Source organism: Panulirus ornatus, chromosome 2 (assembly GCF_036320965.1).
Source record: "Panulirus ornatus isolate Po-2019 chromosome 2, ASM3632096v1, whole genome shotgun sequence".
NCBI lineage: Eukaryota > Metazoa > Arthropoda > Malacostraca > Decapoda > Palinuridae > Panulirus > Panulirus ornatus.
In genome coordinates this window covers 21,554,982-21,573,352 of record NC_092225.1, presented here as the reverse complement: position 1 = coordinate 21,573,352, position 18,371 = coordinate 21,554,982, and the positions used below count along the sequence as shown (strand labels likewise).

The 18,371-nt window shown below is 39.1% G+C and overlaps 1 protein-coding gene across 6 annotated transcripts in view; it reads right to left on the bottom strand.

Moving 5' to 3' along the window:
• Nucleotides 1–2,299: 2,299 nt before the first annotated feature.
• Nucleotides 2,300–18,371, bottom strand: part of trio (trio Rho guanine nucleotide exchange factor) — a 630,725-nt gene continuing 614,653 nt past the window's right edge. For all 6 annotated transcript variants that reach the window (XM_071671150.1, XM_071671126.1, XM_071671117.1 and 3 more), the window contains 6 exons: nucleotides 8,563–8,794; nucleotides 7,711–7,902; nucleotides 5,664–5,802; nucleotides 4,313–4,680; nucleotides 3,984–4,179; nucleotides 2,300–2,853 (listed from right to left, as the gene is read on the bottom strand). In XM_071671150.1, the coding sequence (XP_071527251.1) occupies nucleotides 2,734–2,853; nucleotides 3,984–4,179; nucleotides 4,313–4,680; nucleotides 5,664–5,802; nucleotides 7,711–7,902; nucleotides 8,563–8,794 (1,247 nt within the window). In that variant the 3' untranslated portion in view covers nucleotides 2,300–2,733. The remainder of the gene's footprint in view (nucleotides 2,854–3,983; nucleotides 4,180–4,312; nucleotides 4,681–5,663; nucleotides 5,803–7,710; nucleotides 7,903–8,562; nucleotides 8,795–18,371) is intronic.

Here is an 18,371-nt window from a genome sequence, read left to right as displayed (position 1 = left end):
GTGGTATTCAATGGCCTCTCTTATCAAGAAGGCTAATCCCCCAGCTTTTTTTTTTTTTTCTCTCTCTCTCTAAACCTTTATGCTACTGTGCACCCCTTTGGACAGACTAGGTCAAAGTTCAATTGTGAGTTTTGTCTCCAACACATTCACTATGTTTGGGTTCAATTCTTGTAAACAGTCCCTAAAGTCTAGCTCCTTTCCATTTGTCATCAGGCCATCTGCATTTGTACACAGAACCTTCAGCGTAAGATACTTGCTGCTAGCTATTTCTGGCCTCCTTGGTGTGCCACTAATGATACACATTTGGAGATGAACTGAAAAACAAGAAACTTTATGAGTTTTACAACTCCACACTGAAAACTCCATTTCTTTATCCTTACTGATTTGTCTATAATAAGACTGCTTGGGAAGTGAGTCAGTTGTTGTTCACTGATGATACAGCGCTGGTGGCTGATTCATGTGAGAAACTGCAGAAGCTGGTGACTGAGTTTGGTAAAGTGTGTGGAAGAAGAAAGTTAAGAGTAAATGTGAATAAGAGCAAGGTTATTAGGTACAGTAGGGTTGAGGGTCAAGTCAATTGGGAGGTGAGTTTGAATGGAGAAAAACTGGAGGAAGTGAAGTGTTTTAGATATCTGGGAGTGGATCTGGCAGCGGATGGAACCATGGAAGCGGAAGTGGATCATAGGGTGGGGGAGGGGGCGAAAATTCTGGGGGCCTTGAAGAATGTGTGGAAGTCGAGAACATTATCTCGGAAAGCAAAAATGGGTATGTTTGAAGGAATAGTGGTTCCAACAATGTTGTATGGTTGCGAGGCGTGGGCTATGGATAGAGTTGTTCGCAGGAGGATGGATGTGCTGGAAATGAGATGTTTGAGGACAATGTGTGGTGTGAGGTGGTTTGATCGAGTGAGTAACGTAAGGGTAAGAGAGATGTGTGGAAATAAAAAGAGCGTGGTTGAGAGAGCAGAAGAGGGTGTTTTGAAGTGGTTTGGGCACATGGAGAGAATGAGTGAGGAAAGATTGACCAAGAGGATATATGTGTCGGAGGTGGAGGGAACGAGGAGAAGAGGGAGACCAAATTGGAGGTGGAAAGATGGAGTGAAAATGATTTTGTGTGATCGGGGCCTGAACATGCAGGAGGGTGAAAGAAGGGCAAGGAATAGAGTGAATTGGAGCGATGTGGTATACCGGGGTTGACGTGCTGTCAGTGGATTGAATCAAGGCATGTGAAGCGTCTGGGGTAAACCATGGAAAGCTGTGTAGGTATGTATATTTGCGTGTGTGGACGTATGTATATACATGTGTATGGGGGGGGTTGGGCCATTTCTTTCGTCTGTTTCCTTGCGCTACCTCGCAAACGCGGGAGACAGCGACAAAGTATAATAAAAAAAATATATATATAAGACTGCATAACTGGAAAGTGACTTTATAAAGACCCTATATATCAATAAAATCATATCAAACAGTATAAAATCATATCAAACAGTGGTAATCATTGTACCACTGTATTACTGTACTTATTACATTGAATGATAATGTCTTTGAAGAACAGCTGACATGAGGAGTTGTACATAACTAAATAAAAATATGATAAGCAAGTCAAACATACCTATGCCACACCCATTGAAGACTAGTTTAAATCTGGGGTGGTTTGGTCTGAATTGAAAAACGTTTCTTACTTAATGTAGGTAGAAGGGTGCACCAGCAAACAAGAACTTTGAGAATCATTGTACAGTGCAAAGAAATCAAAGCTCTGTCTAAAGCACTCTAAGTGAACAGATATTGGGTATACATGTTGCGATCAACAATTTGTACCATATATTACAATCAATGTAAATTTGATTTACATTGAATAATCTGATTTGCAGAAATTTGATAGTGAAATCACAAGTTTCTGTCATGAAATAGCTGCCTAGCAACAATGCTTTCATTAACTGAAATTAATTAAAATCAATTAAAAATAATTTTTTTTGACATTCAACTAATTTCAGTGGGTTCTGATCAGATAGTTTTGCTCTATATTCATCATGAATGGTCATAAATTTCAGTAATCCTGAGGTTTCCTTAAAGGAAATACCTAATTACAAATGCACTAACACAAAAAATTACTCATAATGGATTATCATCTGTGCTATGTGGACATCCCACCTACTTTGTACGCTCCCTTTTTTCTTTTATGATCTTTTAAATTCTTCTACTCATCCTTTTTCCTTACCTCTCAGTTTGTTGCTTAGGACAAATATTCTTATCTCTGACTAACAACAATCACAAATATTATACTGTAAATATAGACAAAAGTGTTCACATTCCGTATTTTATTGGTGATATACATCTCAAGCAAATAATTTTACTTTCACTTCCTTTGGTAATAAATATGTTAACAGTTGTAATAACCCTATGATCTTTATTATTGTATCCAATAACCAACATCTTGATGCTACAGTTGCCTTTTTTTTTAAATTTAGGCATGGTGTATTGCTACATCTGTATTACAAGTCAAGAAATGTCCTCAACCTGTGCATAAAACGGTTGCACTTATTGTGAAATCACCTGGCAAAAGGCATACAAAAGTTTTGTTATACATGAAGTATGTTCATGCACTTGTAAGTTACAGAATCACTTATCTTGTACAGAGATCATGCTTGCATAGGTTTTATGTACAAAATTGGAATAATATACATGGTAAGCAGTCCTCAATGAAAAGAAAGCAAAGATAAATATAATAATACATTGTTTAGTGGGAAGTGGGGTGCAGGGTGAAGGTTAATATTTCTTGTGTGGAAGATGCCAGCTTCGAACGCCTGAAGGAGAAGTCTGCTAGACTCTGGATGGGCAGAACGCTCTCACATTCAGTCTGTAAAAGAGGTTTTCGTAGAACTCCATACAATTTACAAAAGCAACATTCATGAAAAATTTGGAAATTCAGCATATTACATTAGAATATTTTTTGAAATATATTTGATAATTCATGTCTTATTTCCTTTCTGTAAATTTTTCTCTTTTTAATTTGGTCTTTTTACATCTAAATACCTTAACCAAAGTCTTACTTTTTCTCTTTTGCCTAAATTGAAATGCTCAATCCAAGTTTTTCTTTCTCTTGTTTGCTTTTCACTCCACCCATCCTGTTTTTCTTACCACTTTTCCTCCTCATCCTCTCATTCTCATTCTATCTATCATTCCTACTCTATTTACTCCCTCATTCTCTCTACCCCTTTCATTCTTTCTCTCTTTCTCACACATTCTTATTTTCTCATCTCTCATTTAATAAATCACTTATTTTCTTTTCTAGTCACTCTCATTCTCTCTTAGATAAAATTTCAAACACTTCTTGAAATATGAATGAAATCAATCCCAGAAGAACCTCAAATAGATAACTATATCAAAGGAATTCAAATATCAACAGACCACTAGGTCCTTTCAAGTCTGTTTGAGATAGGGGAAGGGAACAGACCTCAGATTAGTGTGGTAAGAGTAAAAAGGCATATAGATGATCCAAAGAGAAAAACCTACAAACTGTTAATTCAACTAAGGAGGCACAAATAAAGTCTATAATAGACATGAAGCAAAAAAAATATCATGCCTATTCTTAAATATACCTATAGTACTGTTTTGAACCACTCTAATTGGTAAATTATTCTGTCTTTTACACCACTCCAATCTACTCCATCCCATGCACACCCTACACACTCCAGCATGTTCAGATCCTGAGCATCCAAAACCTATTCCACTCTATCCATTCATCTCCATTCCATCGCCCTTTTGTGTCTCCTCTACTGCTGACACATATATAATTTCTGTCAACCACTACTCATTCATTCTTTCTACATATCCAAACTATCTAAGCACATCCTCAATAGTTCTCTCTACTATATTCTTTAATCATACCCTTCTCTTACCTGAACATGTACCATTAATGCACTTCAGTGAATATCAATGACACATATTTTGTGAGCAATTCAATGGACAAAGAACTGAGTACATTACCATACTGAACCATGGATGAGTCAATACATCTTGAAGGTTAGGCCTGTCTGCAGGATTCTGGGCCAGAAGATCATGGGTGAGATCACAAGCCTCTTGGGTCACAGAGGCAAAATGCTCTACTGGGTAACGTACATCACCAGAGAGAATATTCTTGCAGGTGGCCTCTGGAGATGTTCCAAGGAAGGGGGACCGCCCACTGTTGCACAAGAAATTAAATATTAAGCATTATCGTCATATAAACTCATATACACATGCATTTTGTAGGTAGTTATAAAAATATACTTTGTCATAGTCACAGCAGAAATCTAGTGTAGATGGGTCTTACTAACCTGACAAGTACATATATAAGTATACCAACACTCCAGTAATCAGCCTGGACACCAATGTCCTTTTTTGATAACACTTCAGGGGCCATAAATTCAGGGGATCCAAGTATTATAGGAGGCTGGTCAAGTGGTATCCTCAGTAGCAAGATCTCCTTAATAGAACTGTTGGAATCACTTGCACTTAATGAAGTATGACTATCAACAGAACTGGGAGCATCAGCATTACTACTGGTGAACTGACTCGGTTGGACTAGATGTCTTGCACTGCCAAGATCAATGAGACGAACAGCAGGCAATGCTTCATCTTTAGTTACTTCACATGTGTCATTCTTATTTGATGTCCTGAGGATATCTATCAGGAGATTCTCTGGCTGTAAATTAAGAACTGGGTCAATAAGTGAGGTCATGGCTTGTACACATTTAAAACAAATATCAGAGATATGTAACAGATGGATGGATAAATGAGGTCTTAATTTGCACATGTTCGAAACAAATAACAGAGATGTAGATGGATATACATATAACATAAATTAGTGTTGAGACATGGTATCTATCAGTGCGAACTGATCAAAGATGAATGCAATTCAGAAATAACTATTTCTTTGAATCTCTAATATATATCTATAATTCAAAGAGCAAGACATGAGGTGAGCACTTCATGCTGGCCTGCTATTATGCCAAAATCTTGTCACTGGTACTCACAGGTAGATTGGTACTGCAACGTATACTCTCAGCTCCTGTGCTAGCCATCTTCCCCTTGCTCTAGTTGCATTCCAGTCTTTTCTTTACCAACCTCTCTATGTGACCATACCCCTTCAAAGATTTTTCTTAACCCAATACTTGACAACACTTCCCATAACTCTGTCCTCTGATACCGAACATCTGATATACATTCTGTAGTTACTCACTCCATTCCATCTGCTAACATCACTAGCACCCATTAAATCGTTCTACAGTCTGTATTCTAGAAAGGTCAATTCCATTTTAAGTCCACGTTTAAAATCTGCAGGATTAAGTTGACAAAACTAAGTCGCCCCAAATCCTTTTAGCTCAACTGGCCAAAAGCCATACAAGCTTTTGCTATCTTGTGGTGTATGCCATCCTTGGTCATCTTTTTTCAACTGTCCCTGTTATGTTCGGCAATCTATTTCATAGCTTTAACTCGATCTTTAGCACCTGCTATTGACTTCATAATATCCTGTAGTTATACAGTACAGTAGAAATACAAGAGCCAGCCATAAATATGTTGAGTCAATCTTGACATTTGATGGTAACCATAGTTAACACAAACTTTAATCCAAATATCACATTCTACAGTTTTAAAAATAAAAGCATCACTGATAGCTGGTGTTACCTTCAGGTCTAAATGGACAATATGGCATCTGTGTAGATACTGCAGAGCATTAATTACTTGTGCCATAAGTAAAGCACATTCTGCTTCTGTTGTTTCTTCTCTTGTAAACACCCAATCTAGTATTGGTAATCCCATCACTCTGTAAGGGAAATATAAGGGAAAATAGTAATACAATAAAGGTAAAATCTGTTTCATCAGCTTTGTAGGTATCAGTAAAGAAAAAGAAAAAACTCAAAACATAATGTATTTGTTTATACAATAAAACATATAGCGCTCTGAACCATAACCCTTCCAAACCAAAATTAACTCTCCCACCTACAAATGCATGCCAGTGACGTTAACCCTAACCTCTGACCACCAGAATAGTTCCATCATTCACCTCTAGTTTTGGTCTCCCAGTTCACCTTGTTCCATCCACTTTTGACACATTCTCTCTGTCAACCTTTCTTCACTCATTCTCTTCATATGTCCAAACATTTCAACACACCCTCTTCGGCTCTTAACCACACTCTTTTTATTAACAAACATGTCTCTTAACCTTTCATCATTTATTCAATCAACCCACCTCACACTACATACTGTCCTCAAATTTTTCATTTCCAGCATATCTATCCTTTTATGAATAGCATTCATTATTTATAGCCCATGCCTGGCATCCATATAATAATACTGACTAATATATTGTACCTCCAAACATACCCACTTTTGTCCTTCCAGGTAACGTTCTCTCTTTCCACACATTCTTCAGTGCCTACAGAACCTTCGTTCCCTTACCACTGTTCACTTTACAGCTAAGTCCACTCCCAGACAGTTAAAACACTTCACTTCCTCCAAGTTTTCTCCATTTAAACTCACACACCAACTAACCTGTTGCTCATCCTGCTAAACTTATAACCCTTGATTTTACTCACTTACTCAACTTCCTCCTTTCACATACTCTTACAAACTGTCACTAATTTCTACAGTTTCTTACTCGAATATGCCATCAGTGCTGCAACATCAGCAAACAACAAGACTCATTTCATAAGCCTTCTCATCCGCCACCCTATCTCACCCTATCCATAAACAAGCTGAACCATAGCAGACCCAAACCATTAATTCTCTCTTCCTACTCTTATACATGCCTCCTTATACCCTTGATAAAATTCAACTGCTTCTAGCAGCTTTCCTCCCAAACCGTATATGCTTTAAGACCTTCCACTAAGCATCTCCATTATCACTATCATATGCTTTTCTAGATCCATAGGTGGCGCATATAAATCCATTTGTTTCTCTATTTGCCAAACATTTTTAAAGCAAACACCTGATCTACAAATCCTCTACCACCTCTGTAACCACACTGCTCTTTCCCAATATGATGTTCTGTACATGCCTTTACCACTTCAATCAGTACCCTCCTCTACAATATATATATATATATATATATATATATATATATATATATATATATATATATATATATATATATATATATATATATTGCAAGACACCCCTTAATGGCATACTTATTTCAATCTTTAAGTTGAAAACTATTCCTTTGTTCATTGGGTATAGCGTAATCAATTAATAAATGATATCCATCCTGGGAACCAAGTCCCAACTCAAAGATTTTTTTTTCTAAACCGAAACCAAGTTCGTCGAGAGCCAGCACAGGCCTCGAAGCAGGAGACAACCCTCTCCCTCAACCTTCCTCTTATCAAGCCTGACCAAAAATGAACCGTGGAGTAGGTGCGCCATATCTCAGGCTGACACGGGAATGCGGCTCGACAACGTCTCCTGACCTATATGAGGGGACTCACTGTTCTGAGAACATTAAGGTCCCCTCATGTAAATTCGGAGACATTATTTCGGCTAGATAGCTGTAGTCCTGCTAGGCTGAGATTCGTATGTATACTTTACTATGAAGGACGCATACTACGTCATAAATAATATCTGCAAAATTTCCAGCCCAGAAGGTCGTACACCTGTTTGGTGAAAGATTCATCTATTCATCTATCTATATATAAATATCACATATATACCAATGGTGATAAACTATTCAACTTACAGTTCCATGATAAGAATATCAAACTTGGCTGTGGCAGTGTAGAGGGCGTGGGGGCGCGTGAAGGACGGATGTTGGAGGCGTCGCAACATCAGGAACTCGGCCTCTGTTTCTTTCTTGCTCTGTCGACCTCGACGCACAAATTTTGCTGCTAGTTCCCTACCGTCACGCATGCGTTGACATCGTTTCACCATGCTTAAGAAAAGCAGAAGATAAGGGTAGGAATGTGGAGGAGAGTATAATTCTTATATTTCCTCAATCAGCTTCTTTCAAGAGGAAAAAATGCAATTCTCACCAAGAAACTCGATACAAAATGGTCGCAAAAGTTAAAAGGTGATGACAAGAGGCAAGGTTATTTAACAAAGTTATTTAAAATGTCTCTAACATACAGATGATCCTAACCTCTAACAAGTAGAATCCCAATTATGAAAAAAAAACCCGCAAAGAATGAAGTATGAGTCGTGATCTGATGTGAAGACTGAACAGATGAGACGAGCCAAAAAACAAGTTCTGGTACTAAGGATACTCTACATCTTAACTGTGACGCTGGCGGCATGGAGTCACCTATGTCTGGAACTTTCACTGCCACGCGTTGTTGACTTGGCAAGAACAAGTCATGCCCACCTCTGTGTCCTCAGGTCAGACGGGAACAAATTTCCCTCCATGGTGAGTCATGTCTCAATTCCTATTGTTCTTCTCAGGTTATAGCAATAATGATACGTTCGTGTTTTCGTCGACAAATGAAATACCCAGAAATGGTCAAAAGATTCTCTATTACTACTCCTAAAGAAATGACTAAACACGATTACCACTATTTACAATAAGCTACACGCTTCTTTGAAGTAATGATCTCACCTAAACCTCCCTTTGCCAAGGTCATGTAGGACCGAATATTTCCTCTGGAATCCTGACTGCCACACCACTTTTTCTTGAGAGTCATTAGAGAGAGCCACGTCATACTCGTCCCCAGCCTGCTTCAACTCGTCATCACTCTCGCCACCCGCTTCCTCGTCACCATTCCCCTCTTCACTGGCTTCTTTAACATCGTTTCTTACACTAGTTTCTTCCTCCTCTTCTTCAACTGTGTCTGAAATTATGAAGTACGCACATAGAATAATAGTAACTTATGAAAACAAATTACACTGATATATCAGTGAACTCTTTTTCCACATTGGTCGACACATTTTACAAACAAGGGAAAATAAGCTACAGTATACGGTGTTCTCCAGAATGCTCATGGCTGTCAAGGGAAGGGATAGTGAGCGGCACACCTTCTCTCACTGACTTCCAGACATACACTGGAACTTGGTGACTCGTGAGGCAGTTGTCCTACTTTCCCATCCCAGCCAGCAACCGTAAATGACGAAAGACGAATTTTGATCTGAAGGGAAAAGCAATTTTGGATATCGAAGACCAAGTTCTCCCAGCCTCACACCGTAAAAGAGTTAACAAGTGAAAAATCTGCATTTCATGATAAGATGAAGACGCTCATAACTGCATTAAGTGTTCCGAATAAATCAAATGAAAGGTAAATTGGAGGAACGGGAGGGAGGTGTGTGTGTGTGTTTAGGGAACCTGATACTCTACGGCAGCGGCCGCCTGTCTGTGCTGGCACGTTACCAGATCCCACCACCCACGCCCACTACTGCTGCCAGTTTCATGTCACAACTGGTGGGCAATATACCCTCCAGCTCTAAGAACCCCTCATTTCTTACATGTATTACGAATTATAAATCATAAAAAGTAATTAACGTTGGTAGACGTTTAAAGGCTTACTTACAAGGGGAAAAAATAAACTAGTTTCGGTTCGTTGGGCACAGGTGAAGAGTGCCACCCACACTCTTTTCCCTGGTGGAAAGTCTTGAGTACTGCACTCATGGCTCCCGGCCATCACAACTCTTAACAACTACACGCGATAGATTATCTGTACAGTTTGCCTTCAAACAGTGTTTTTCTAAGCACATTCATGTGTTAGGAATTGTGTAAAAGCTTCACTTGAGACGTAATGAACTCATAGAACAAGTAAACCTTTAACGTGGGGTTCTGTGGTATGTACAGAGGAGTTTGCCTCATTAGCTGAAAATACTAATTGGCACCTTAAACAAACCATGGTATTGCCATACGTGCTGATGACAATACACATGCAACGTTTTGCTTTACCATTAATAACTGCCCTACGAATTCTTTCCAAGAAACGATCTCGGTGTTACCAAACAGCTTCAGAGGTTCCTACATCCAAGACTGCGCTACTTCCAGCAGCAGTGAAATGATGGATTTCTTGTAGAGACAAGATATTTGACGAGACTGTAATCGCAATGATACAGCCTCATCAATGTGAATTTTCACTCGCGGTATAACCTTATGCAAGTGGAGCACGGTAACTTTTTTTTTTGCAGTTTCCTGCAATAGCAAAGTAGTGCCAGGAACACATGAAGAGGCTTCATTCGCTCACATTTACTATCTGGCTATCACGTATAATACTCCTACACTACTGCTCCCGAGCACTATTTTTTTTTTTTCATTCCGTCCATCCATCTCCATTTTGCTTTCTCCTATCTCCATGACCCCTCCGATTTTGATACATATATACTCTCTTCTCACTCATTCTCGCCTTATGTTCGTTCCAACCATTTCAGCACACCCTCTTCACCTCTTTCACCCATACTCTCCTTATAACCATACCTCTTAGTCATGATGAATTACTCGATCAACCCTCCTCACACCAACTACTGACCTCAAATATTTAATTTCCATCCCCTCCACCTACTTCCGTACGTTTTCGTCTGGAACCCAACGTTAGGATTACCATACTTTCAAAAACATTCCCATCTTGGCCTTCCCAGTTAGTGACCTGTCTTACCATGCTATTCCTCGATACTCCCAAAACCTTTGCCGCCTCACCCACCCCATGACTCATCTCCGCTTCCATGGTTCCATTCGTTGCTATGTCCACTCCCAAGATATCTAAAACACCACTTCTTATATATTTTTTTTTTATACTCACACCCTGACAAACCTGACTCTCTACTCTGCTAAGCCTATTAACATTGTTTTAATCTACATTTACACTCAAACTCAGGCACACCATCTTTGGTAGCTTTTCACTCGGATCTGACACGAGCTGTATTATCAGCAAACAACAACTGACACACTTCCCAGGTCCTCTCACCCCTACAGACTGCATACCTGCCCTACTCTCCAAGACCCCTCAAGACATTTACCTCCCTCATCATCATCCATAAGCAGATTAGTCATGGAATCAACGGACATCCCTGCTGTAGACCCACCTTCAACCGGAACCACTCAACCTACTCTCTACCTACTCGCATACAAGCCTTACTATTTTTATGAAAAAAATCCTCTACTTCCAGCAGCTTTCCTTCCAAACCATATATTAATAACACCTTCCACGAAGCATCTCTTTTAACCCATTCATATGCTTTCTCCGGATGCATGTCACACAGAAATCGTTTTGTTTATATAAGTATTTCTCACACATATTCTTTGAAGCAAAATCCTTACCCATACATCTTTCACTCCTGAAACAGCATTACTCCTCAGTCTCACGCTATATTCATGCCACCACCATCTCAATCACCAATCTTCCATATAATTTACCAGGTACGCTTAACAAACTCATGCAACTTTAATTTGAAGACTTACCTTTGTATTCCTTGTCTACAATATAATGGCGCTATTCATGGATTTCGCCGATCGAAAAAGACGCTGAAAATTCTAACTAATCAATCAATCATAAAATCATCCCCTTTATGATATTCAACTGCAATAACATCCTCTCCAGCCGCCTTGCCACATTTCATCTAATGCAAAGCATTCAATACCTCTTTTCACCAAACCACTTGCCATGCCTTTCTCACTTGGCATAACTTCCTGACTCAAATACCTCCATCTGCCAACATCTACAAACACAGTCAACAAACCTTTTAAGTACTCTTTCCATCTCTTCACCTGATCACTGCCCGTTCGATACCACTTCATTTGCCTCCGACACAGATGTTCCAATGTGTACTCTTTGTTTTTCTCACACTATTTGCCTCCCTGGATGTTTGCTGATATTCGCTTACCCCAACTCTCTTTTGCTCTCTTTTTGTCCCTGCACCTTCCTCTCGACCTCCTGCCGCTTTCTCTTATACATCTCCAAGTCATTCGCACTCCTTTCCAGTAAGTACTCTCTCTCTCTTAACAACTTTGCTTCGTCATTCTACCACTCACTACTCTGTTTAACCAGCTTACCTTTTGCGTTTGTCCCTCTTTTTATTCCAGGCATTCCCAATCAACAGTCCTTTTTTCAACACAGCTCAACAAGCTGTTCACCATTTTCATTCACCTTACAGATATATGCGTACATATATCAGCGACAAGCTTAACCTTGGGAAGCCGTGTCATAGAATGAGCAACAAAGAAAGCACCTGATAGAACACCTTGTTTACTCAAATGCGAGTTTTCGGAACATACTTCCTCCACCAACAGGTAAACCGTAAAACGAAACAAAACATGACGTAAGAACTGTTATATACACAAAATGACAAACAAAAAACATACAAAGAAACATGTCTGTAAACTTATGGGCAGTGTTAGAAAAAGAGTCATACATAAACCTAATCACAAGTGAGTGACTGCTGAACGTAGATGCAATGATAACATCCTGACATTACATAAAAACTAGCTTTTACATGATCCAACAGAATTTGGGGAAAGGCCCTTTTAAGCGAGCAACCAAAAATCTTTAAACCTGATGTGGTCTTAAGGTATGCTGTCTCATATATATATATATATATATATATATATATATATATATATATATATATCGTACTTGTTCGCAGTTTCCCGCTTTATCGAGATGACGCCAGGAATAGGCCTCATTCGCTCATGATTACCCTAGCTGTGATGCACCGAAACTACAGCTCCCTATCCACAACCTGACTCCACAGACATCTCCGTGGTATCCTCCGCCGGCTTCACATACCCTGGTTCTATCCAAGGACAACACGTCGCCCCTGGTATACCCAACTCTCCAATTCACTCCATCGCATGAACATCCTTCATCTATTACATTCAGACCCCGAGCACTTCCATTTTTCACCCCGTCCCTCCATCTCAAATTCGGTCTCCCTTTATTGTACCATCCACATTTATCACATACATCTTCTTAGTCAACCTCCCCTTAATAGTTCTCTCCATATATCCAAACAATTTCATCACATCCTCTTCAGCTCTCTCGACCACATTCTTATTATTATTACGCCTCCCTTTCAACATATTACTCACTATCACACTTACTTATTATCCTTAAACATTTCACTTCCAACATCCACTCTCCGCACATCCTCGTCTATAGTGCAATGCCTCACATCTGTAAAATATGGTTGGGACCACTATACCTACACACATACCTATTTTCGCCCTCCCAGCCAACCTCTTTTTCCACACATTCCTCAATGCTCCCAGAACTTCTATGGTCCCATTCGCTATGTCCATTCCAAGGTACTTACAATACTTCACTTCTAAATTACTTATAATTACCCAATTACCAATTTCTACATGTCCTGTGTTACCCAGGACCTTTCTATATTCTCCAGCAGCAAAAGGCTATGCTACTTCCAGTAGCTGGGAAATGGAGACTCCATTGGAGTGAAAAGTTCTTCGACGAGATTGTACTCCCAATGGTACATCCATGCAAAAGATGACTTTCCACTCACGGTACAACTCCCTGTATGCGAGTCTGGTAACACACACATACACACACCGACATATTTTTTCAAACCTGATCGTTGTTTTCCGTGTGAGCAAGGTAGCGCCAGGAAACAGACGAAGAGACATCCACTCAACATACACACACACACACATATATATACACGTAAATACACGTACATACACATACATACATACATATATACCTATGTAAACATTCATACTTGCTCCCCTACCTTCATTCCAGACGCCATCCAAACCCAACAGGAAACAACACAATTGCCCCCTGAGTCTGCGAGGTAGCGCCTGGAAACTGACGAGGAAACGCCACATACGCTTACACTTATTCTGGTGACTGAGTTTGGAAAAGTGTGTGGAAGAAGAAAGTTAAGAGTAAATGTGAATAAGAGCAAGGTTATTAGGTACAGTAGGGTTGAGGGTCAAGTCAATTGGGAGGTGAGTTTGAATGGAGAAAAACTGGAGGAAGTGAAGTGTTTTAGATATCTGGGAGTGGATCTGGCAGCGGATGGAACCATGGAAGCGGAAGTGGATCATAGGGTGGGGGAGGGGGCGAAAATCCTGGGGGCCTTGAAGAATGTGTGGAAGTCGAGAACATTATCTCGGAAAGCAAAAATGGGTATGTTTGAAGGAATAGTGGTTCCAACAATGTTGTATGGTTGCGAGGCGTGGGCTATGGATAGAGTTGTGCGCAGGAGGATAGATGTGCTGGAAATGAGATGTTTGAGGACAATGTGTGGTGTGAGGTGGTCTGATCGAGTGAGTAACGTAAGGGTAAGAGAGATGTGTGGAAATAAAAAGAGCGTGGTTGAGAGAGCAGAAGAGGGTGTTTTGAAGTGGTTTGGGCACATGGAGAGGATGAGTGAGGAAAGATTGACCAAGAGGATATATGTGTCGGAGGTGGAGGGAACAAGGAGAAGAGGGAGACCAAATTGGAGGTGGAAAGATGGAGTGAAAAAGATTTTGTGTGATCGGGGCCTGAACATGCAGGAGGGTGAAAGGAGGGCAAGGAATAGAGTGAATTGGAGCGATGTGGTATACCGGGGTTGACGTGCTGTCAGTGGATTGAAGCAGGGCATGTGAAGCGTCTGGGGTAAACCATGGAAAGCTGTGTAGGTATGTATATTTGAGTGTGTGGACGTATGTATAAACATGTGTTTGGGGGGGGGGGGTTGGGCCATTTCTTTCGTCTGTTTCCTTGCGCTACCTCGCAAACGCGGGAGACAGCGACAAAGTATAATAATAATATAAATATATATATATATATATATATATATATATATATATATATATATATATATATATATATATATATATATATATATATATTGTATTCCTTCATATCGTTCAAATTGCTCCTTTCGACCTGCATCTCGTCTCGACGCAACCTCCTCTAAAAACTTTAGACAGGATATATTTATCGGGTACACGAAATCTGGTCAAATTTAATGCCTTCAGGATCCGGTTTCTGATCACCTCTCTATCGGAAATTCACTCAACTTTTAACCCTCTGCTGATAGATCGGTAATTCCACCTCGTGACACAATAAACATACTTGCTCGCAATTACTGTAACAACTAGCCCATCTTGGAAACCTCACATTTTGGAAATAACCAAGTCTCTCCCTGAGAAACTCGGCGTCCCGTTTTGATGAAGAAACTTCTTTTCTTCTGAACAGGTGCTCTATTTACACAACGGATTGATCAGTCCTCGTATGGAGTACTGCTCTCACATCTGGTGAGGTTCTGCATTCTTGCTAAACAAGAATCGAATCGAAAGCGGTCCGACTTAACTCTCCCATGTTAATCTCAAAACTTGATTGACCCCCTTGCCCTTCATCGCAATGCTGGTTCACTTTCCCTCTTCTATTGGTATTACTTTGGTTTTTGCACCCGAGAGCTGGTTGCTTGTGTGACCTCAACCATTAAGCTCGACCGTGCTCGGCAAGCTGCTGCATCAGATAATTACTGTGTCGACGTCGGGTGGTCACTTTTCAATAAGAGTTTCCTTCCCTACAAAGAACTTTTGGCACTTTTTTGACAGGTTTTTCACTTCCTCCAAAGTTCGCAAGGGCTTTTTCTCATTTCTTCTTTATCCTCATAAACTTTTATATACTGCAATTTAAGCCCAGACATGATGGAGCCTCTAACTTTATATATATATATATATATATATATATATATATATATATATATATATATATATATATATATATTATCCCTGGGGATAGGGGAGAAAGAATACTTCCCATGTATTCCCTGCGTGTCGTAGAAGGCGACTAAAAGGGAAGGGAGCGGGGGGCTGGAAATCCTCCCCTCTTTTTTTTTTTTTTTTTCCCAAAGAAGGAACAGAGAAGGATATTCCCTCAAAGGCCCAGTCCTCTGTTCTTAACGCTACCTCGCTAATGCGGGAAATGGCGAATAGTATGAAAGAAAGAAAAAGAATATATATATATATATATATATATATATATATATATATATATATATATATATATATATATATATATATATATATATATATGGGTAAAGGGGAAGAATGGTTTGGAAATATCTTAAAGGCAGGGGTTGGTTTAAGGATAAAAGCTAAGAACGATGTGGCTCTGATGCTGATGTAGGAGTTAGTAAATGAATGTTTGTAACAGTGAAGGAAGTAGTTTCCTGACTGATGTGGATAAATATGAAAGTGGATTGCGAGACGGGTGATTAACAGTTTGTACGTACTAGGCCAAGAGAAGATCATGAGAGGCAAGTGTTTTGGGAGCAGCTAAGTGAATGTTTCAGCAGTTTAGGTGCAAGAGATCAGGGACTAGTGATGGGTTAGTTAAAGGCAAAAATGAGTAATGTGGCAGTTAAGGGTGTAACTGGGAGTTGTGTGCTGAAATGGGACTTGTGACTGAGAATACCTGGTTTAAAAAAGAAGGGCAAACATAAGTATATATGGGTGAGTAATGGTAAGAGACCATTATTACATTACATATAATTGATAGGCATTCTAAAGGGATACTAGGATGTGAATTTGTCGAGAGGGACAGCTGATAATTTGCCTGATCATTATCTGGAGGACCCAAGGGTAAAGATTTGTAGAAGTTTTCAGACAAGAGGAATGATATGAGTGACAAGAGGGTGGTGAAAGCCTGTGAGCATGGAAAAGACATGTTTGAAGAAGTGTCAGGAGAGACTGATTGTAGAATGACAAAAGGTGAGATTAAATGAAGCAACAAGAGTGGGTGAGGAATACAAGATACTTAAGTAAGTAGTGCTGGGATGTGAGAGAGAAGTGTGGCATTCAGACAGTGGGAGATGGGCAGGTGAGTAAGGTGCAGTGAGTGGTGGGATGACAAAAGTAAAGTTGCCAGCAAAAGAGAAGAGAGAGGTGTATGGATGGTACTTTGAGGGTAAAGAATGTAATTAATTCGTAAATACTGCACAATCAATATACCATCATGCAAAAGGTGTTAATATTTTGAAATGTATAACATGTAAAACTTCAAAAATCCAGACCAGAAAGTTGGAATTTTCAAAAATCTGGAAATTTTTGAAAATTTTTCTTTATTTTACCACATGCATAATTTTTAATACCAGCTTTCTTAATTAGGTTACAAGCACACCCTCTATTAAAGAAATAAGGCTCTACAAGAATTGCTAAACCAGGCTTCAGTGTATGATAAACACAAAGAAGAGCAACTACAAGAATCCTTTCACCAAGCCCATTACCTATGCATTATAATAGCAAACCAGAACTTATCTTTAATAACATGCCATACACATTGTCCCTAGATCCTAAAATGGATGAAATGCAATACCTGCCTCCTGCCTCACCTGTTGCCTCAACCTCAGCAGTGCTTCTTGCCATCCCTACCACTTCTATATAACCATCTGCATAATATTTCATGGAAACTTATCGAGGATTTAGGATAAATACTGTAAAATAATTTCACTTTATGTTCATCATATTCTATATAGTACAGTATATGTATATACATATACAAACAATTAACATTTAAATCTGCATTAGGTATATAAACACTCTGTTGAGGTTGACATATTCAAACAACAATCTCAGCCCATGTTTCAATCAGTATAGATTTGTTTATATTAATGTATATATGGAATGCACTGACATATTATTCATTTTATCATTTATTATTATCCAAGAACCAATTTCTATGAGAGTTCTGATGTTACCCAGTATCTCTCTAAAGGCCCCTGCAAACTCCTTTGCCGTGAAAAATTCTTTGACACTATTGTACCACCATGGCAAAATTTTATTGCAAGCATTTGATTTCAACTCTGTGTATCTTAATCATCTTAAAAATGAATTTCTGTGCCTTGCTATGGAGATTGTTTCTCCTTTTAGATGAAATATGTTAGAATGACATCATATCTATAAGGGACTGAACACAAAACATTGTATTCAACAGAGTAACATACATCACGAGTAAAAAATCACCTTCAATGAGGCTGTATCATTATTCTCATTGTTTCATACCCATATTCATGGTAATTCCTCTGTATGCAAATGGATGACAATAATATCCCAGCATTTAGAAAATATAAACCATAGATTATCCTTTTGATTAATTTTTAACTGATTTATGCAATCTATGGACAACTTCTAACCTCTTGTTTTCTGGAAGCAAATGCCATGACTTTTTGTAAATCTGTCTAGTGTAGCTATTATAAGACTCCCCTATCTCTATTTCTTGATGAAATTCCATGGTCTTTTTCATTAGAATGGGGTCAGAGATGGGTATATCTTCATTGAGGTGTTGCATAAAGCAGCTGTACACAAATTTGCCAAGTTTAGCCAATCTTTCCCTATGTGTTGTCTTTTGCTTAGTAATGCCCTTATTCATGTCAGTTTCATGGAAAGACTTGGCAACTTTTCACACTGCTTCTTTACACATTGTATCTTTGAAGATACAATGTGTA